General features: G+C 35.8%; 4 protein-coding genes across 10 annotated transcripts; 2 read left to right on the top strand and 2 right to left on the bottom strand.

Annotated features, from left to right (window-relative positions):
• Window positions 1-397: 397 nt before the first annotated feature.
• Window positions 398-7,759, top strand: AP-1-2beta (adaptor protein complex 1/2, beta subunit). Of its 3 annotated transcripts, XM_043419312.1 has the most exons (13): window positions 398-498; window positions 772-938; window positions 1,023-1,132; window positions 1,669-1,839; window positions 3,384-3,410; window positions 3,579-3,824; window positions 3,978-4,235; window positions 4,334-4,756; window positions 5,020-5,704; window positions 6,071-6,332; window positions 6,499-6,850; window positions 7,081-7,272; window positions 7,381-7,759. In XM_043419312.1, the coding sequence occupies exons 3-13, from the start codon at window positions 1,025-1,027 to the stop codon at window positions 7,453-7,455; spliced, it is 2,799 nt and encodes a 932-aa protein (XP_043275247.1). In that variant the 5' UTR covers window positions 398-498; window positions 772-938; window positions 1,023-1,024; the 3' UTR covers window positions 7,456-7,759. The 3 variants fall into 3 exon arrangements, with proteins under 3 accessions (XP_043275247.1, XP_043275260.1, XP_043275253.1); XM_043419325.1 differs by lacking the exon at window positions 3,384-3,410; XM_043419318.1 differs by lacking the exon at window positions 772-938 and having other exon boundaries at window positions 409-498.
• LOC122410919 (uncharacterized) lies at window positions 7,268-11,304 on the bottom strand. Its single transcript, XM_043419391.1, has 2 exons — window positions 11,081-11,304; window positions 7,268-10,294 (listed from the first exon to the last, which is right to left on the bottom strand). The coding sequence occupies exon 2, from the start codon at window positions 10,292-10,294 to the stop codon at window positions 8,843-8,845; it is 1,452 nt and encodes a 483-aa protein (XP_043275326.1). The 5' UTR covers window positions 11,081-11,304; the 3' UTR covers window positions 7,268-8,842.
• A 197-nt stretch (window positions 11,305-11,501) lies between these two features.
• Dbp45A (putative ATP-dependent RNA helicase Dbp45A) lies at window positions 11,502-14,706 on the top strand. Its single transcript, XM_043419379.1, has 5 exons — window positions 11,502-11,784; window positions 11,868-11,989; window positions 12,064-12,257; window positions 12,648-13,521; window positions 14,034-14,706. The coding sequence occupies exons 2-5, from the start codon at window positions 11,896-11,898 to the stop codon at window positions 14,411-14,413; spliced, it is 1,542 nt and encodes a 513-aa protein (XP_043275314.1). The 5' UTR covers window positions 11,502-11,784; window positions 11,868-11,895; the 3' UTR covers window positions 14,414-14,706.
• Window positions 14,442-19,780, bottom strand: l(2)k09913 (lethal (2) k09913). Of its 5 annotated transcripts, none has more exons than XM_043419412.1 (6): window positions 19,644-19,780; window positions 17,243-17,697; window positions 16,842-17,117; window positions 15,924-16,192; window positions 15,543-15,720; window positions 14,442-15,471 (listed from the first exon to the last, which is right to left on the bottom strand). In XM_043419412.1, exons 2-6 carry the CDS (start codon window positions 17,435-17,437, stop codon window positions 15,331-15,333), a joined length of 1,059 nt encoding a protein of 352 aa, XP_043275347.1. In that variant the 5' UTR covers window positions 17,438-17,697; window positions 19,644-19,780; the 3' UTR covers window positions 14,442-15,330. The 5 variants fall into 5 exon arrangements, with proteins under 5 accessions (XP_043275347.1, XP_043275367.1, XP_043275375.1 ...); XM_043419432.1 differs by having other exon boundaries at window positions 17,243-17,367; window positions 19,644-19,752; XM_043419440.1 differs by lacking the exon at window positions 19,644-19,780 and adding an exon at window positions 19,292-19,438 and having other exon boundaries at window positions 17,243-17,367.
• Window positions 19,781-20,224: the final 444 nt, after the last annotated feature.

Here is a 20,224-nt window from a genome sequence, read left to right as displayed (position 1 = left end):
TCCACTTTGATATCACAATTTTTAAAACTTCGAAATATCGACCATTCTACAATTCGGTTATTCGACATACTGAACCCCACCCTTTTGTTTTATTAATGAGGGTCGAAAGATATCGACCTTTTGCTGACACACTTAGTTTTATAGATTCATTTCCCTCGGGCGAAGAGGTCTACTAGAGCTTTAAACTTGGTTTTTCCTAGCCATAAACCAAAAAATAAATTTTCAGTTGTGCCATCATAATAATCGTTGATATAGAAGAAAATTTTGAAGAGATCTTGAAAACATCATGCATGCAACCAGCATTGATGCCAGTAATCAATTTTTTTAACGCATTTCAAATTGCCCGCCTTTAATTTTTCTATCAAAAAAGGTTGGTAGCCTGGATTTACGCTCCTTAAAAATTTGTAACAAGTGGCGCCAGGGGCGTTTCGCGTTTAGATTTTGCCTGTCAGTCGGCAGCCAGCTTTTCGATTTGACATTTATTTTCGCAGAATTGAGGTATTTCAACTTATCTCACCTTTCGTGAACTTTCGCTTATTCAATTCCGTATTTTGTTTATTTCAAAAACCTTATTTGATATTCTAATAGTTGCAAAGGAATCACGGACTTGTTTCGTAGGTTAGATGTATATCTATACTATATAACCATCTTTTGTGATCTTCGAACTTTAATGTTTTATCAAATTTAATTACATCCGCGATCGAAATATTGCTTTTAGTCTTAATTTTTTACCGAAATTTGGTCCGAGACTTTTGATTTTTTCTATTCAAGAACGCAAAAGTAGTGCGCACAAGTAATCCGGCAAGTGGGAGTTAGCAGAAACTGACTGTAGTCCTAACATTGATCCATTTATGTGGCATTTCCTATATCTATCGTCCATATATGCCCAATCGATTTTGCAGAGACGTAATTAGCGAATAATCTCATTAACTGCATAAGTAAATATTTTACAACTTCTTTTTGATTATACAATACTTTTGTTTGCTAATCTTTTTTTTAAAACCAACATTATTCTGCGACAGAAATGACTGACTCAAAGTACTTCACAACTACGAAGAAAGGAGAAATCTTCGAGCTTAAATCCGAATTGAATAATGATAAAAAAGAAAAGAAAAAAGAAGCTGTCAAAAAGGTAACAATTTTGTTGTAAAATCTGTATTAATTGATATCATAACATAAAATTACCCGGAGATGTGTTTTCCGAATGAGCATTTCATTATTTAATCAATCTGGACAACTTTTTGAATATGCAACAATTTCAGTAATTTTTTTTTAGGAATCTAGAAAATCAGAGTAAAGCAAAAAATAATTCATTCTGAGTACCATGAATACTAAATTTTCAACTACGAAATTCCATTAGACCAACAGAATTCTTATGAATGGAAAAAAAATTTGCAAAGATGGTCACTGTAAGACAATAATAACGAAGCTCATATTGATAGAACACAATATTTCTTAGCTTCCTAAATCTAAGAATGATAAAAATCAATTGAAAATATGTAAAAATTGATGGCCAGAAGTTTAAATAAAGATAGGAGTACATGGGTCTAATAATATTATAAAGTTTTGTATTAATGAAGTTTTGTTGTGTTTCAATGTTACAAAGTTTAAACCATGCACAGCTCTTCACTGTTTTCCAGAATTGATTGATTTTCATTTTGATAATAGGTCATTGCTTCTATGACCGTTGGCAAAGATGTTTCGGCTCTTTTTCCTGATGTCGTCAATTGCATGCAGACCGACAATTTGGAGTTGAAGAAGCTTGTGTACCTTTATCTCATGAACTATGCAAAAAGTCAACCGGACATGGCAATAATGGCGGTGAACACATTCGTAAAGGTAACGTAGCGATGTTGATCTCTAAGAAATATATGAGCTACATAAAATCTATATAAAACAACAATTTATTGACTGCACCCTCACGATCTTTGTATGTATCTAATCATCACTTATGCGATGTCCAAGAGTCTTTGTTTCTGCTTCGAGGCGAGCTGCAAATCATTCACCTCTCTGGGAACTTTTAGCATTCAATTATACCATGGATTAAAATATTAACAAAAGATATGAAACTCAAATCTCAAGTTTTAACGAGTTTTCATCACACGCAATAATACATATTCGAAGGAACATTCAAATTTACAGTCTGCCTCGTGCTGATCACGGACCGTGCTTTGCAAATTTTGTCGGTTTGCACAGGGCTGTCTGATTTTGTAAGATAGGTAACGGAATGTTGTGTATGTCGGAGGCGAATCGCTTATTTTTCAAAGGGCACGAGACTGGAATTTGGTAGGAGATAATATGAAAAATCACGAATATTATGATTGAGAAAAAAATGAGAGAAAATGTATGAAAAAATCGAAGAAATTTCCATTTCCAAGTTTTACAAGCATCGTAACGATTTTTTTATTTTTTTTTTCCAATCCAGAACTTTCCAAATTCCAGTATTCTACGTAGTAAATCGGGTGTTTCGGGTAAATGACGGCAGTTCGTTGAGGAATAAATGTTCGTTTGATCATCATTGAGACTTGAATTAAAATCTTTTCCATGCACCTACGATGTGACTGGTGCGCGAGCCAAAAGACAATCAAAATGCAAAACGCATGGACCACTTCCAGATATAAATAAAAAAAAAAAAAAACAAATGTACTTGTGAAAATCAATGGTAATTATTTGTGTGTATATTGTATTGATATTGATGCCTGTTTCCGCAACATAGCTACGCCAGCTGCACGCAAAACTATCTTAAATTTGTTTCGTTTTTTCGTTCATATTTTTATCTTAACTATCGACGAGTGAGAAGCGTTGGTTCATGTCAATAGAATGATAGCTGTAATTTTGTTCGATTATTTATATTATATTTGTAAGATATCATTTCAACCTGCCAATTGACGAGAAGAAAGTAGTCCACTTTTTTCTACTTCTTGATGTTACTGTTATCTGGTTATTGGGCGCACACACACACATACACACACATATATGTATATATGTGTTTATATGTACATATATATACTTAATTGTAAACCTCCGTATCGTTTGAGCTGTACCTTGAAAGCGTGAATTTTTAATCGGATGAAACGTTCACAATGGAAATAGGATATCGTGACAGCAACAAAGAAAACAAAATCATGAAACAGGACAAATTAACGAATTATTCAACAATGAGCGTATGCGAAAAGGAGTTACCCATAAACCATTGTTTTCAATTGATATTAAAGGACGTATAGACAAAATAATAACACAGAAACACTGCGTAGTAGAACTCGTGCTCTTTGAAAAATCATCGATTCGCGTCACGTTCGTTTTAATTTTATGAATAACAAACAATAATATATAAAAATGGTGACGGTGACCAATTTGACCTTTTTCGTTCTGACACGCAAAAGGAGCTAGCGACCTCTCCGATGACAAAGGTACCATACCAAACTTTATATCTCGTTAAGAAAAAAAAAAAAAAACAAAGCAAAAAAAAGAACAAAAAAAATAAAATGAAAAGAAAAATCAAAAGTTCATGGGTCGAAATAAACTAGCCGTTTCCGTGACTAGACTTGAATCCCTGGCTTGCACGATTTGTTGCGTAGGACTGTGAAGATCCGAATCCGCTAATACGTGCATTGGCCGTACGAACAATGGGCTGCATACGAGTCGACAAGATCACCGAGTATCTCTGCGAACCACTTCGAAAATGCCTCAAAGATGAAGATCCCTATGTTCGGAAAACAGCCGCCGTATGCGTTGCCAAGTTGTACGACATTAACGCTGCACTTGTCGAGGATCAAGGATTTCTGGACCAACTCAAGGATCTTCTGTCAGACAGCAATCCTATGGTAGGATTTATTTATGTTATTGAAAATTATGAGAAAATAAGATGAAGAAAATTTTCAGAAATATTAAATTCAAAGGGCATTGCAGACACTTGTCAAAAGTTTAATGTGAAAACTTAAACTACTAATTTTGTTTTTTCGTTTGATTTTCAAAAGGTCGTTGCAAACGCTGTGGCTGCGTTGTCAGAAATCAACGAAGCCAGCCCGAGTGGCCCTCTTGTTGAGATGAACGCTCAAACGATCAACAAATTATTGACAGCACTGAACGAGTGTACGGAATGGGGACAGGTTTTCATTCTTGATTCTTTGGCCAATTATTCACCGAAGGACGACCGCGAAGCCCAAAGTATCTGCGAACGGATAACCCCCAGATTGGCTCATGCCAATGCGGCGGTCGTGCTCTCCGCAGTTAAGGTCACTAATCGTTTCAATGAATTTTCTTACCTCGGAACTGGTCATTTTTTTGCTCTCAAAGTTTTATTATTTTTTTTTTTCTTTTTTTCTTTCAATAGGTTCTAATGAAACTTATGGAAATGTTACAATCGGAGTCCGATTTTGTCGGCACTCTGACAAAAAAATTGGCTCCTCCGTTAGTCACTCTTCTCAGCTCCGAGCCGGAAGTACAGTACGTTGCACTAAGAAACATCAATTTAATAGTGCAGAAACGTCCTGATATCCTGAAGCACGAAATGAAAGTATTTTTCGTAAAGTACAACGATCCGATTTATGTGAAACTCGAAAAACTCGACATCATGATACGGTTAGCATCCCAAGCAAATATAGCTCAGGTGCTCTCGGAATTGAAGGAATACGCAACAGAAGTCGACGTCGATTTCGTCAGGAAAGCTGTGAGGGCTATTGGTCGATGCGCCATCAAAGTTGAACCTTCCGCCGAAAGATGCGTTTCTACGCTCTTGGATCTTATCCAAACGAAGGTAAAACTATTTTTTCTTTCTTGATGGAAATCACGAGTATTTACAACACTAACACCAGTAAAATGTAAGTTAATTTTTGTTCTTGTTAAATTTGAAAAATACAGCAACTTCGCCTTGTAGTAATTGGGTGAATCACTTCTTGGACAAAGTCAAATCTTCAGTTAAGAGCAATGCTAAGACTCTGTTGGTCTCATTGCAAATATCAGCATAGATTGTTCATCGAAATTCTTACTTTCTATTTTCAAACGTTTTCTCGTTTTCAGGTAAACTACGTCGTCCAAGAAGCCATAGTAGTAATAAAAGATATTTTCCGCAAATATCCAAATAAATACGAGAGTATAATATCGACACTGTGCGAAAATTTGGACACTCTTGACGAGCCCGAAGCGCGAGCTTCGATGATTTGGATAATCGGTGAATACGCTGAGCGTATAGATAATGCGGATGAATTGTTGGAGAGCTTTTTGGAAGGTTTTCACGACGAGAATACTCAAGTTCAGCTACAACTTTTAACCGCCATCGTGAAGCTTTTCCTCAAACGTCCGACAGACACGCAAGAATTGGTCCAACAAGTTCTAAGTCTCGCGACTCAAGACTCGGACAACCCGGATTTACGTGATCGAGGCTTTATCTATTGGAGATTGTTGAGCACCGATCCTGCCGCTGCTAAAGAAGTTGTTCTAGCTGAGAAGCCGTTGATTTCCGAGGAAACTGATTTACTCGAACCTACACTTTTGGATGAACTCATTTGTCACATTTCCAGTCTCGCTTCCGTGTATCACAAACCTCCAACCGCTTTCGTCGAAGGTCGATCAGCCGGTGCAAGAAAATCCCTACCGGCGAGAAGCAACTCAAACGAAGAAGCTACTCAAAGAAACGCTACTCCACAAGCTCAAGTCATTCCCTCCCAGGATTCTCTCATCGGCGATCTCTTGAGCATGGATATCGGTGAGACTTCAACTTTTCATTATTAGCGGTTCAGGACATTTACATTTGTTGTTCGAACTTCTTAAAACTGTATTTGATTAGCTGAACAGATGGAAGTAAAACGAGTGGATGTTTTTTTACTTCAAATCAAGAAACCGCTTAATATTATGCAAATTTAATATTTTTCCCAGACATGATGCAAATTAACAAAAAAAAAACTATTTTTCAAAAACCACATTGATTATTTGTCAAACAATATAATTGAAAAATTAATAATAAAATATCATTCGCGTTTGATCGATGTAAGCTTCTCTATCATTAATATTCATCAGTAATCTATAAAATAACTAGGAATTAATATCAGAATAATAACAAAACGATATGCAGGTGGCCCTGCGGTAACTGCTCCTGCGGCTTCGGCACCCACGGGAATGGGTCTCGATCTTCTCGGTGGTGGACTCGAAGGAATTCTCGGTGGTCCAGATACCGCGAGTACAGCTGCTCCCGGCGTTTCCCAAAGTACCACCGGACTTTTGGGCGATATATTCGGCTTCAGTTCAGGACCCACTCCCTACGTATCAGCTAAAATTAATTGGCTTCCTGCGGAAAAGGGCAAAGGATTTGATATTTGGGGAACGTTCTCGCGAAAGTAAGAGCATCATTATTAGTGACGAATGTTTTATTTTTTACGAACAATTCTATTAGTCACGATCATGAGCAATATTTGAAGATCTCGAAGGAAAATCTGCGATTCAAAAAAGGTCTACTCAATTGAACTCAACCATGTCGTTTTTATTGTGTTGCATATAACAAAGGAACGGTCAAATAAGCATGGACATGACATTTACGAACAAAGCGATGCAGCCAATGGGCGATTTCGCCATCCAATTAAACAAGAACAGTTTTGGCTTGACGACAGCAGCTCCTCTCCAAGTTGCTGCTCCTCTTGCCCCAGGAGCTAGTATCGAAGTCAGCGTTATTCTATCGACATCTGGGGCGGTACAGCGTATGGATCCTCTCAACAACCTCCAAGTAGCCATTAAGAACAACATCGACGTTTTTTATTTCGCATGCATAGTCCCCATGAACGTATACTTTACTGATGACGGACAACTCGATAAGAGAGTTTTCTTATCGACGTGGAAAGACATTCCAGCCCAAAACGAAGTAAGAAATAACAACAATAACAATTACGAGATTTTAATTTGTCTCGTAGCAAGGAAACGAATAATATTTCTCTTTTCTGCATTTTTCTAACTCTTTAAATTACTACCAGCGTGAGCTGATGTTTTTAGAATGATATTCATTTTGTTTTAGTAACATGTAGTCATTCTTCTAAAACTAAGCCGATCAGAATAGTTTACGGGTGTTTACTGATTACATCCTCATTTTCTAAGGTTCAATACACACTAAACGGAGTAATGCTGACGGCCGATCAAGTTGTCCAAAAAATGCAGCAAAACAATGTATTCACAATCGCAAAGAGAAACGTTGAAGGACAAGATATGCTTTATCAATCACTGAAGCTTACGAATCAAGTTTGGGTTCTGAACGAGCTGAAGATTCAACCAGGAAATCCTGATGTTACCGTAAGATGCTTTTCCAATTTAATTCACTTTCTTAAAATCATAAAACAATTAATATTTATAGGAGAAATAATGTGAAATACAAAAACTAATTCTGCATGTAAATTTCAGCTTTCACTCAAATCTCGTTCTGTCGAAGTTGCACCTGGAGTATTCCAAGCCTACAACGCTATTCTACACTCCTGAATTGATGATATTGTGCGAATTCGTTGAATGTATTGACATAAATTTATATGCGCGAAATCATATGGACGAAGGAAGCTTACGGTTTTCTGCGATGCCGGGATTACGTGTCACCTGAGAAAATTATGAAGACACCGTCTATTAGAGGAAAGAAAAAATCTGAATCTGAATCATTATTATTCAAGCTTAAATTATATTCTATTACGTGATTCCCGGGCTCTTGGTGACTCCGATAGAGACGTATGAAAGTGTAACATATATGTGCTTCAATCAAATAAAAACAAAGCACCGAATGAAAAGACGAAAATATTGTCTTCCGCTTCGTACGCGCAAACATTCCAATCTTTACCCTTATCCTAGCTAAAACTTCGAATGTGAAACCTTTGTGACTGTATAACGAACGAAAAATACAAAACTTGAAAACCATCCTCAAGTAATTATCAATTTTTCTTGAATTTACAGGTCAAATTTATTCCTAGTAATATGCAAATAATATTGCTATACAGTACTTATAACAGTAATAAAATTAGATGTAATGAAATTTAAGTTTTTTTGCCCAGACCGTAGCTAGTGTCAATACATTTCTGTCTCATCACCGATCAGTTTACGTAATCATAATTTCGTAGAGTCGTTTTCTTTCTATAATTTTATTAGCTTCTTGATCATGGCAGATGGCGTGTCAATGACTAAAATGAAAAAATGGAAGAATAAAAAATATGACAGATGTTTATTTAAAAAAAAAATGTATTTCTGTACTGTTCATCAATGATTACATTATGTTTTATGTATACGACTAGTGATACAAGAATATAGAATAGAAATAATAAATTCTACCCATTTAATGTACAATATATAACTTATTTTATAATCGAATTGATCAATGTACAAGTACTTCAGAGTGATTATAATATTTCAGGTGAAACAATAATAAACATATATTCTTTTCTGAATACGTTACGTATCGAAAATATCCTGTGCTCAGGAATGAAATAATATTGAACGTGATTCACAACAATTTGGAGGAGTCTGATAACATTGAAACTGATTGTTCAGCAATTATCTACCACAAGATTTATTTTAAGGACTTGAATATATTTTTTTTTTTAACTTTGAGTCTATGAAATCTGGTTTTCTACATTTTCCAAAAAAATATATATCCATTGGTCTAAATAGAGTATTTACTTCACCGGTGCTGTAAATTTTATATTTTAAATAATGAGATGATGACTGCAGTTAAAAAATGATTGTTTTCATAATCGAATTACAGCTCTCCTGGGATCTTGGTACCCGAAAGTTGAGAAAATTATTCGTTTGATTGGGAGTTGAGCAGCCTTTATATCGCGCTACAAAACAACAAAGAGTTTTCCGAGATAATACGTGTATAAAAATATCAATAAACAACTGGGTCCCCGGTGGATGTGTGTGGAAAAGGTTTGAACGAATTGTGCTCGACATTAGTGTCGCTGCATAACATTTGCATATTCGTTGTGGAAGCATTAGCGACGTTGATTTCTTGATTATCAGCCATATTGTAAAGAAAATGACCCATGGAGGGTTGGCTCGTAGCTGTGATACTGGATACGGCACTTTCTGGGGAATTAGCACTGTTAGTAGCTAATTGTAAAGCTTTGAGCGATACGAAATCGTGTGTCGTGAAAACGGCTCGATTTAATGGGTAAATACCTGTGACACGGAAACCAGTGAGAGGCTTTAAAGGATCAGCGACCAATGTATAAGCTTTGTCAAAAACTTCAGCCAATTCATACTGAGTGATGTTTTTCAGAGATTGGCTCATCATGAATGAATCGCATTCTTTTTTAAAAGCTTTCTTAAGAGGGCCGTAGAAAGCAATGTTCAAGGGTTGGAGCCGATGGGACGTGTGAGGTGGGACAGGAAGCAATATTATACCGTGTTTTTTACAAAAGTCAAGAATCTTCAGTGACACATGACTCACGTGATTGTCTAATATGAGCAAACAAGGATGTTCCTTAGTCGGTTTAGCATGCTCCTTGAAATGCACGAGCCAAATAAAAAATAACGTCGAATTTATGCAGCCGTCTTTGACACATTGGTAAATCGCGTCTGTAGGACCGTTTTGTGACAATTGTTGGGACATACGTTGACGTGGAAAAATAAACATCGGTGGAACGTACAATCCAGCTGCATTCATTGAAAGTACAACCGTCACGTTCTTTCCGCGATCCTCACCACCGCCCTTCGCCTTTGGTCTCTCTACATGAGCACCTGGTATACCGAGTGTACCGGCTTCGAGCACTGTTGTTATGACTGTTTCATCAACCGCATATATTCTTGACGCTGGAAAATAATACTCCCTCATGACGTTCTCCAATTTATTAAAAAATGATGATACATCCTGGTAATTGAATGCAGCTATTTTGGCTGTTGACGTTGTTGGTTCTGGCTTGCGAGTTCTCACTGTTGGATTTCTCTTCAAAAAACCTTCCAACCAATCGCGTCCCGCACATTTTTTCTCTTTGTTGAAATTGTGCATTATGTTTTGTCTCTCAGCGAATTCATATGCCAAGTAACGTATTTGCTGACAATTCAAACCGTAAAACAACTCTCCCAGCATCTCTATCGAACCAACCATCATTTTTTCTTGAGCCGGACTTAGTACAGCCTTCCGTCCCATTGATGGACCTGATGCTACTGACTCCGAATCCATTTTCATTCTTCTCTGAAGCGTTGCAAATGGTATACCATATTTCTTTGATGCAACACGCATAGAAAATTTAGCTTCGATGATCAATTTTCTTGCATTCTCCAAATCTTCCTTTGTCCATCTTCCCTTATTTGTTGTTCTTTCTCGATGACGAGGCATCTGTTTCAATTTCATTTGACACTTTTAATATATACATTGTTCAGATGTTTATAAAAGTACTTCTAATAATGAAAGTATTTTTTCTTCCAAAATAGTGTGAAAGCCGATTAAAAGCAAACAATCCTAACATTTTTATACTATTTCAAATTAGAATATTGGGGATTTGAAGATTTGATGAATTCATGCATCTTTTTTTAGTATTTCTGCTAGGAGAAAATCAGTAAGAACTTTAAACACCAATGCTCTTTCCAACTTTCATTTTTTATTCCAGAGGGTACTGGTATTTTTCACAATTACTGAAAATTCACTCTTTCATACATGTCTTTTTATATTTTTTTACAAAACCTCAATCCAGTAAAAAATAAAAATGATTAAGAATCCAAATTTTATTTCAAGGTATAGAAACACAAAAAAGAATTTAACTGCCCAATTTTCAAATTATTGCCAATGAAAAAATTATTTGGAATATTTAGAAAAAACTCGGGTTCCCCATAGAGTTGATGGTATTTTTTCTGTTCCAATTGTTGAGACTGCTTGTTTCTATTACATATTTAGATAATCCGCAACAAAGATACAAAAAAAATGTAACTGAAAACGAGAGAACTGATTACATATTCATGTATATAAGCTTATTAAGAGATCAAATTACAGCAAAAAAACTTTATCACCAAGTATTTTGTAGAATAAATTAAATTTTCCTCTTCAATTACTTTTATAACTGTATACGTTTGTGAATTTATTATAAAATTCTGACCAAATTGGCTAACTCAACTAAACACTTATTACCTTGATGAATTGTAAGCCTTCATGAAATCGAAAAAACCCTTGCTGTGCCCTTTGTTAAGTTTCCGAAATAATCAAACCAACACAGTAAAAGGTAATCATGCACAATCTTTGTCGTAAAAGCTATAAAGTAAAACAAAAACAAGATTTTAATCTCCTAAGAGTGGAGTTAGCCTGACGCTACTGACTGCCATTACCCCGTTTTGAACCTACCACTAACCATAAAATGTAGAGTTGTGTAGGTAGTGTAGTATCAGAGAACACCGATATATATAGTTTATATATATGTTGTTTGGAACGTTTGGAACAAATGTCATATCATGAAGATCAAAAGCTCTGTCGGTAAAATGTATTGATAGATGGCGTGGATGGTTAGCAAAAAGAGAAAAAATATCATCAACAGCATATAATTAGAACAATGAAAATATCAAAGATATCAAAAAATTTCTCTCGGTTTATTAGCCTTTTTAACCAAATTTAACCAAATACAATTCACAATTTTTAACTCTAGCTATTTATTATAATAAATGCTCCTCTCCACTCTAAAATTATAGATTGGATTACTCAGCTTTTTGTTATGAGAGACGAGAGACTTTAAATTTCATCCGTGATTGCGCGTTGAAAATTTTCAATCAGCTGGATCAGCTGTTGCGGGTCAACCTAACCTATTTTTTATCCTTACACGTGGTTGTCATCAATCAATCAATGTAAATAATGAAATAGTGCAAACAATTGGTGAAGAATTTAGATTTTTTAAACTTCCATTTTACTGGATATTCTTGATACCTAGATTACTGGATTGCTGGATACCGGAACTTATGGTTCCGGAAACAACAATAATGGCTAAGGAAATTAAAAGTTTTGCTGATCTGGAGTTGAATTCGTGGCTCGTTGAACAATGCACAAATATCGGTACGCGTTTATGTTCATTTCATGCCAAGTAAATAGAATAAACATGATAATAATTGATATCTATATGTTTTCAGGCCTTAAAAAGCCCACCCCCATCCAACAGCATTGTATTCCCCGAATATTGAAAGGAGAAGATTGCATAGGATGTGCAAAGACAGGAAGTGGCAAAACTATGGCTTTTGCATTGCCCATATTACAAAAACTTTGTGAAGAACCCTATGGAATTTTTGCTTTGGTCTTGACACCTACGAGAGAGCTGGCTTTTCAGGTACAGTAGAAAGACTATGAATTTCAATTTTATCAAAATAATATATTCAATAGAATTTTAAAAATAATCAAAATTTACTACCAAATTTTTTATTGGCGCAGTGATAAATAAGAGTTACTTTGAGGGAAAATTTGAACAGAATGTTAACAAAAATATATGGTTTGAAGTTTTTTTACTCTACTTTAAAAGAATAATTTTATTCAAAATTTTCAGGCCATTTTTTACAACCTCCAGCAATACAAAAATAGTTTTATTAATATAATGGTGTTTATCTTTCATACAAACAATTCTGAAATGATAAACTGAAGAATCTAAGATTCCTAATGAGCTTTATTGATAAGCTGAAAAAAAATGCTCATGAATTTCATCAATCGTTTCTTTCTTCAACAGATTGGTGAACAATTTGCAGCCATAGGGAAGCCGATCAATTTGAAAAAGTGTGTTATAGTAGGTGGAATGGATATGGTAGTACAAGCGCAAGAACTGGCCAAGAGGCCTCACATAGTAATTGCAACACCAGGTAGATTGGCAGATCATTTGGAAAGTTGCGACACTTTTTCTCTGAAGAGAATAAAGTTTTTAGTGTTAGACGAAGCAGACCAGTTACTCGGAGGACGTTTTGACGAACAGATAAAAACCATATTTCAAGCATTACCAAAAGAGAAACAGTCACTTCTGTTCAGTGCCACGATTACGGATACTCTGGATCTAGTGAAACAAGTTGCAACAAATAAAGTTTTCGAGTTTGATGCAAAAGACGAGACAGGAACTGCAACGGTGAAAGAGCTCGACCAGCGTTATGTTCTTTGTCCAAATGATGTTCGTGACGCTTTTCTCGTCGAAGTAATACGAACTTTTCGTGCCTCAAATGAAAACGGCTCGATTATGATATTCACCGACACGTGCAAATTTTGTCAACTTCTGTCAATGACCCTTAACGAAGTTGGCTTTCAAAATGTAGCTCTTCACGCGATGATCAAACAACGCGATCGTATCACCGCTCTCAACAAATTTAAATCCAATCATTCCAAGATCCTTATTGCAACTGATGTCGCTGCGCGTGGCTTGGATATCCCCCTCGTTGAGTTAGTTATCAATCACACAGTGCCCAATGTACCCAAAGAATATATTCATCGGGTTGGCAGAACCGCTCGTGCTGGCCGAGGTGGCATGGCCATCAGTTTAATAACTCCTCGTGATATCAAATTACTACACGCAATCGAGGAAGCCGTTGGTACAAAATTATCGGAATACAAAATCGATGGTGAGTCAAATAATTGTAATGTTGTCGAAATAAATTATTAGGCTATGGCCAATCATCGATTATGTCGTTTCGAATATCAATAGTCGCTTGGACTGTAGTTCGCATCACGTAAAATTTTGCAAAACTGAGCTGGCTTGATTGTCTACAATTTAAAATCTTATTCACGACAGAGCAATCCGATTGAAATAATTATCGAATTTCGTAAACTTTCTAGTTTTTAAATAATTTACAACTAGCTGTCAAAACACGCCCTTTTCGTTTGTATCAACATATTTAATCAGTGTGAAATTTTAATTTTTTTCTATATTTTCAGTTAATTCAATTTATACTTTTTTCACAAAAAGAAAATTATTCTATTCTGTTGGAAATACTTTGAAAATAATACACAGTTTTTTCCAGCCTGAATGCTAACTACTTTTCGTTTGGCAATACTCAAAACGTTTAAGGGTAGTGATATCGTTTTCTTCTTCGTTAATATTTCTTTTCATATTCAAATTTTCTTTTGTCCATAGACAAAGAAATCGTCAACATTTTCACCCAAATATCTGTAACGAAACGGGAGGCAGAGATCAAGCTTGATGAAACCGATTTCTACGAAAAAAAAATGATCAATAAGCGGAAGAAGTTGATTTTGGAAGGAAAGGATGATGATGAAATCGAAGAAATTCTGGGGACGAAGAAGAAACGAAAAAAACCAATGAAAAAAGAAATCATTGAGAGTAACGAGGAAAGTATAATCGAGAGCGAAGAAACTGTCAGCCAAAAGAAGCAAGTCGTGGACAAGATGAGCAAGAAAATGGTCAAAAAAAAGGAAATTTTAAAGAAAAACAACAAAAAAATCGCCAATAGTAAGATTAAAGATCATCGATTTGTCAGGCCAGCAAAAAGCTGACAGGGAAAATAAAAGAAAGACGTTCTCATTAATGATTGCTGATGATACTTCATTTTTAATAATGCTTAAATTACAACTGATTGAGAATAACACTCAATCAAAATTGACGTACAAAATTTAATTATCACACCCTCTCTATTTTGCAAATTCTTAATAAAAACTAACCGATGTTTTATTCAGAATATGAAAAGAGTGAATAATATGTATCGGAGGTGTGTAAAATTTGCTCTAAGGCACATTATTTCTTGATACACAATTACAAAATAATATCAACATTGTTGTTCGCTTCATGATTTTTTTTTCATTTTTGTATAAACCTGCGATTACAATATCGAATGATTAGACGATTACGTTATGAACCAGGCAAAATAGTACGATAGCTTGATATTAAGATCGCGTCATTGGAATACGACGGAAAAACCAAGTAATTTCATTCACGAACTGCCTAAAATTCGTGTTCGAGAACCATAAAAATTTCAATTAATATTGACTAAAAGAGAGAATCTTCGTGAAATTTTAAAAAAATGTAAATTCCAACGGCGCTGGAGATACAAAGACAAACTTGCATTTTAAAGTCAGATTCAATTAAACGAAGTCCAAGATAAGAGAAAACAAGTCGTGAATGATGTTCCCTTGGCGATTACATGCGACGATATGCGATGACGGCGGGTATTCAAATGTACAGTTGATTACCATGGTTAACATGCTTTTTTCGAGTAGTCGTGATATGGTTTTAGCGCCGATCTTAGGACGATGTTTCATTGAATAATCATGTCGATCAATCGATATTAAGTCCCCGTCGTCCAATCGATTGGTAAAGCCTTTCGTTTCTCATAAGGTTTAATCGAGTTGAAAAGAGTGGGAGTGATGTTCCAGGATCGACTCGAAAATCGTTAATTCTGGCCCTCACTTTCACGTCAAAGACGCGATCGGATTTTTTCTTCGTTGCTTATCATGTTGAGTTTATCGAGGAATGTATAAAGCTCGTGCACGTATTCTTTCGGATATTTTTGGAAGTGGCCGACGTGCGGAGACTCGTTGAAAATTTTCACGTACGTCTGCATAAAAAGATTAGAATTTCAAAGTGTCATCATAAATAACAGCATGAACAAAGGAGATCGTCTTTTACCTCAATACCGAGAGAGTCCCATGAATCACGGACTCTCATATTGCTAGAAACAGCGCCAACCGGATCTGTATTACTAAGCAAAAACAATGCTGGTGTACGAACGAGATTCATATGAAACAGTTGGCTCGAACGAATGTAGTACTGGGTCGCAGAGTTATAGAAAGTCTTCATGTGATAACTGAAAAAGAACAAGGCGATTAACGCTTCGTAATGGATGTATCTTTTCTATAAAAAAAAATGAAAATTCTATTCGAATCTGCTATTGGGACGACAGTTAAAGTTTTATGAGTGCACATAAATATTAAAAAAACAAAAAGTCGGTAAACGCGCGAAAATTTTCTCAATCAGTCTACTTTTTAATGACCAATAGAAAATACATACTCCAAGTATTTAGCCAGAACTTTCTGCATAACTTCGTTCTTAGGGAAAACGGCACGTGGTGTACCGATTGTGAGTTCACTGATATCAGCTGCGCTATCCCAAACTTGGCCAATTATTCTTTCGATCACGTGATCATACTTTTTACGATCTTGCTCTATCAATTCCAAAACTTCGCCCCACATGTAACCACCGACTGAGAAACCGTGTAACATTATTTGTTCGTAGCTCTTGTTTTGATCCAAAAAAGTTAATAAATCTTTGGCTATCACCTGTGAAAGAATAATACATTATATTTTAATAAAATTACTAGGCAAAAGTCCAGAGCGTAAAGTATTTAGATTTTTGTGACCCTAGAATTACACGATTAGTTTTAAGAGACCCCCATCAAAGTGGTGGCAATTTTCAAACTATAAATTTTTTCTTTGAAATCTAATTGAGAATCTACATAAAATTTCAAATCTATCGACTCAGCAAAAAAAAGGAAGATCAAACTTCTGTTCTTTTCTTGACAAAAAAGAGGAACCATCGATTATTTCATTTATATAGATGAAACCTCAAAAGTTTGCAATCATCGTTGAAACAAAATTCAATGTCAGTGGACAATGTTTTATAACTATTTAATTAGCATTTAACAGCTGGCTGGGTTTCGCAAACCTAGCAAAGAGAGTGGAAAAAACAAATACTTTAGCTGATAATACACAGTTAATAATTTTTTAATTGGTTTTTTGAGATCAAGAAACTGAGAAAAGTGTTCTGTTTCATCAATTCGTTTAACGAGGGATTAACAAACAAAAATTTATCACAATAAAAAATGGGGATCAGTCAAGAAAACTTTGCAATCATGGCAAAGTGGTCGCAGTGAAATTCGAGCTTTTTTTGTTTGAACCATTAAATAGTAATTAATGTAAATGTGCTTACTCTTGTTCCTTTGACAGGCCACATAAGTTGCCAGGGATGTACAGAAACTGTGACAACATCGAATCCTTGTTCCATGTAAAGATTTGCAAATTTCATCAAATGTTTCCGTTTTGACAGGAGCCACGACAGTATGACGAGGAGAGGAGGATTGGAAGAGTCTCCTGAACTTTTGGTATTTTGTTTTATTTGCAAATCCTTAGGATCCTGTGATATGAGTTCTATGTTCTTAGTAACATGATGAGTCGCTACAAAACGGCAAGTTACGAGGCTCAGAACCTGAAAAATTAAAATAAATTCTGATACCCGAATACAATTCAAAACGAAGTTTGTTTTTCCATCTTCGTTCATATATTTAGTGGCTCGCAAGTATCAATTGGATGTAATTGGAAATATGGTCTTACAAAACTGTGTTTGTGATCACCGAACGGTGATTGACTAGTCTTTGCGAAACGCGACGATTTCGCAACAATGGAAACGAACATTCGTGCTAAAGACATTTTGACGTTTTCCTTTGTTCTTAGAAAGTCTGAAAAAGAAACACAAATATGAAAAATCCATTGGATTTTACTCTCGTCCGAAGATAGAAAAAAAGCCATTGGTTCATTTCGGCTCGTGTAAATTTCTCGGGTCTATTGGCATATTCATTCCACGACGATTCGCGAGATTTTTCCATTTCATTTTTGGGAAGTGAACTGGGTTGGCGCCGTTCGATGTTCTGTATACTCGTACGTCCTCGGGTCTATTTTCAACCATGTTCCACAATGTTACTTTTTGTCGTGACTGTACGGACGCGACATGTCGGTCAAAGTAATTCCAATTGGCAATCGTGAGTTGATACTTTGTTGCAATATACCATCTAGAGTCAAAGAGATAACGAAAAAACGTATTTTGAGAGACTATCTCCTTCGAATTCTTTAAATGGTTTTTCGAAACGCGACGTATTAACATACATAGAAGTTATTTATCAACATTCATTCCCGTTAAATTTTATGATCTCGTCTTCGGACGTTTTGTCCACATAAATGCCCGTTTTCTCCAACGTTAATCTGAGTTTAAACTCGGTTCATCCTATCTCGAAACTATATGAAAAAAATTGAACTGAGTTTGAACCGCGTCGGAGAAAACGGCCATATGTCAATTTTCTCCAACTAAAATATATGAAAAAAGTTGAACTGAGTTTAAATCATGTCGGAGAAAACGGTTATTATAGTCTTTCTTCATTATTTAAAGAACGGAATAAGTGCCAAAAACACGAAATTTCTATTCGGTAATAAATTTCTGATCACGTTAAAATTGTATGTAAACAAAGAGACACTCGTTTGATCATGCGAATGGGGCCTCTTGTGTTGCAAGACGAAATTAACAAAAGTGCAAAAGGTTCGTTTACGAGCGCTGTAACAGTGCGGTGTCAATTTAAGGTACTCGTTTCCCCCAAGGTATTTTTTTTGAACACTTTTCTTTTTGAACTCAACTCATTCAAGTGTCTGTTGTGTAATGAGAGGCAAAATTTGCAAAGTCTTGATAATTTCATATTCGAGATGTGCGGAACCAGAGATTCCCACCAGGTTTTACGAGTGCGCAGTCATGCGGAGAGTAGTGAAGAATTTTTTCTCTCAAAAAGTCCAAATGTTTTCTACAGTTTTTTATGTTCATGTTATTAACATGGTAATTTATGGCAAAGACTTTCAGAGGAAAAACTTTTTTTTAAATTAGTTTCGCTACGTGCAATCGTTAATGAGAATTGGCCATTTCGGAGAATCCAAATTCCATTTTTAATTTTTTTCCGAAAATTTGTCTTTAGGTTCCCGAGGTATAATAATAATCGTCATTATTAAAATATGCCGCAAGGTGTATCCTAGCTAACATTCACCGGAGAATTAACTTTTGACGGTGACTGTGGCGAGACTAAACACGTTAAAGGTTTCGTCTCGAGCAACAAAATCCCTCGTAAGAATTCGATTGTTTCATCGTTATTCAACCAAAAAATCCATTAAAGTTTAAAAGAAAGACACGCAAAACCAAATATAATTTTTCAGTCCAATATGTTATATAAACTTGAAAACTTGCATTGGATCTAAGGGATTTTTCGACCTTCAGCGGTATATTATCAATTACGGTTGGTTCGAGATGAAACTTTGCGAATGAATGAAGTGCATGAAATATTCGAATTTTTAATTGTCATTGATGGGTGAGGAAAAAAATGATTTTCTTAGCTCCACTCAGTGTACTACTATATTGGTGCTAATTTTTTTCAATTCTATAAGACATTTATATGCCACTTGTAAAATATTGCAAAGCGATTTCCAATCGTCAGCGAGACATCACTTTATTAATTTAGCGATATATTATGTGCGATTTCACATACGGCACTGTGTCGAATCACTTTTATTTAGAAAACCCACAGCACACAAAAAAGCTTTTAGTTATTTGATGAAATAATGAACTGGTACTTTAATATTTATAAAATAAGGTAGATGCTCGAACGAAAGAGAAAAACAGCATCGCCCGAACCGACCGCGATAAGCATTCGAGAGCGAATGGACTGTGGACTCTGTAGTCTGTAATACAGTAGGACGCGAGACGCGAGTGTAACGCACATCCACACGAGAGACACACGCATCCCGTTCGTTCATATTCGTGACTAAAAAACAAAACAAATAACTGGCAGCACGTCAGTGAAATAAAATAATATAAAGTGAAGTTGCAGTGGTGCCGGGTGACTTTGCTTTAGTGATCAGTATGATCAGTCGATCATATCGAAAATAAAGAAAAAAATGCATGCGTTAAGTGCGTATTCAATACCAGCAAACCGAGCAGCTCGCTCGATTATTAATCAACGTGCGTCGAGCGCGACTGCTTCCCCGAGCCGAGTCCCCGAGTAGGCTGATATTACTTTCGTTCGTCTTTCCCTGGGGCTCGTACCCACTGCCAATCTTCGACCTAGCCGGACAGTCATGCGAAAAAGTATCCTTATTCAAAAACCATTTGGCGTTGGCGCGTTGCTGATAGGATAATTTGGTTAATATTTTCCGCGTATCGTGAAATTATTCAATTAGTACGCATCATTCTTTTTATGTTATGGATAACATTGAGGTTTTGTCGTATCGCCACTTTTCAAGTAATTTCTTTTCGAAAGTATATATGTAATCGTATTGCGCTAGTAGATCTCTCCCGAATCGACGTGTATTTCCTGTACGTATCGGCTCATTCATTCTTTTGTGGATGCCATGTGTGTACTAGTGTACATATGTACACTAATATGCATTTTCTATTATCAACGTTTTCAATTAGTTGCCCCTTATTTTCGCCTAAGAGCTCATCATAGCAGCCATTAAGATGATGGATCAGTCGGTAATCACAATAACCGTGAGTGCGAGAGAGAT

This window comes from Venturia canescens, chromosome 1, assembly GCF_019457755.1.
Source record: "Venturia canescens isolate UGA chromosome 1, ASM1945775v1, whole genome shotgun sequence".
NCBI lineage: Eukaryota > Metazoa > Arthropoda > Insecta > Hymenoptera > Ichneumonidae > Venturia > Venturia canescens.
The sequence above is the reverse complement of the archived record's forward strand: the minus strand, read 5'-3'. Positions and strand labels throughout refer to the sequence as shown.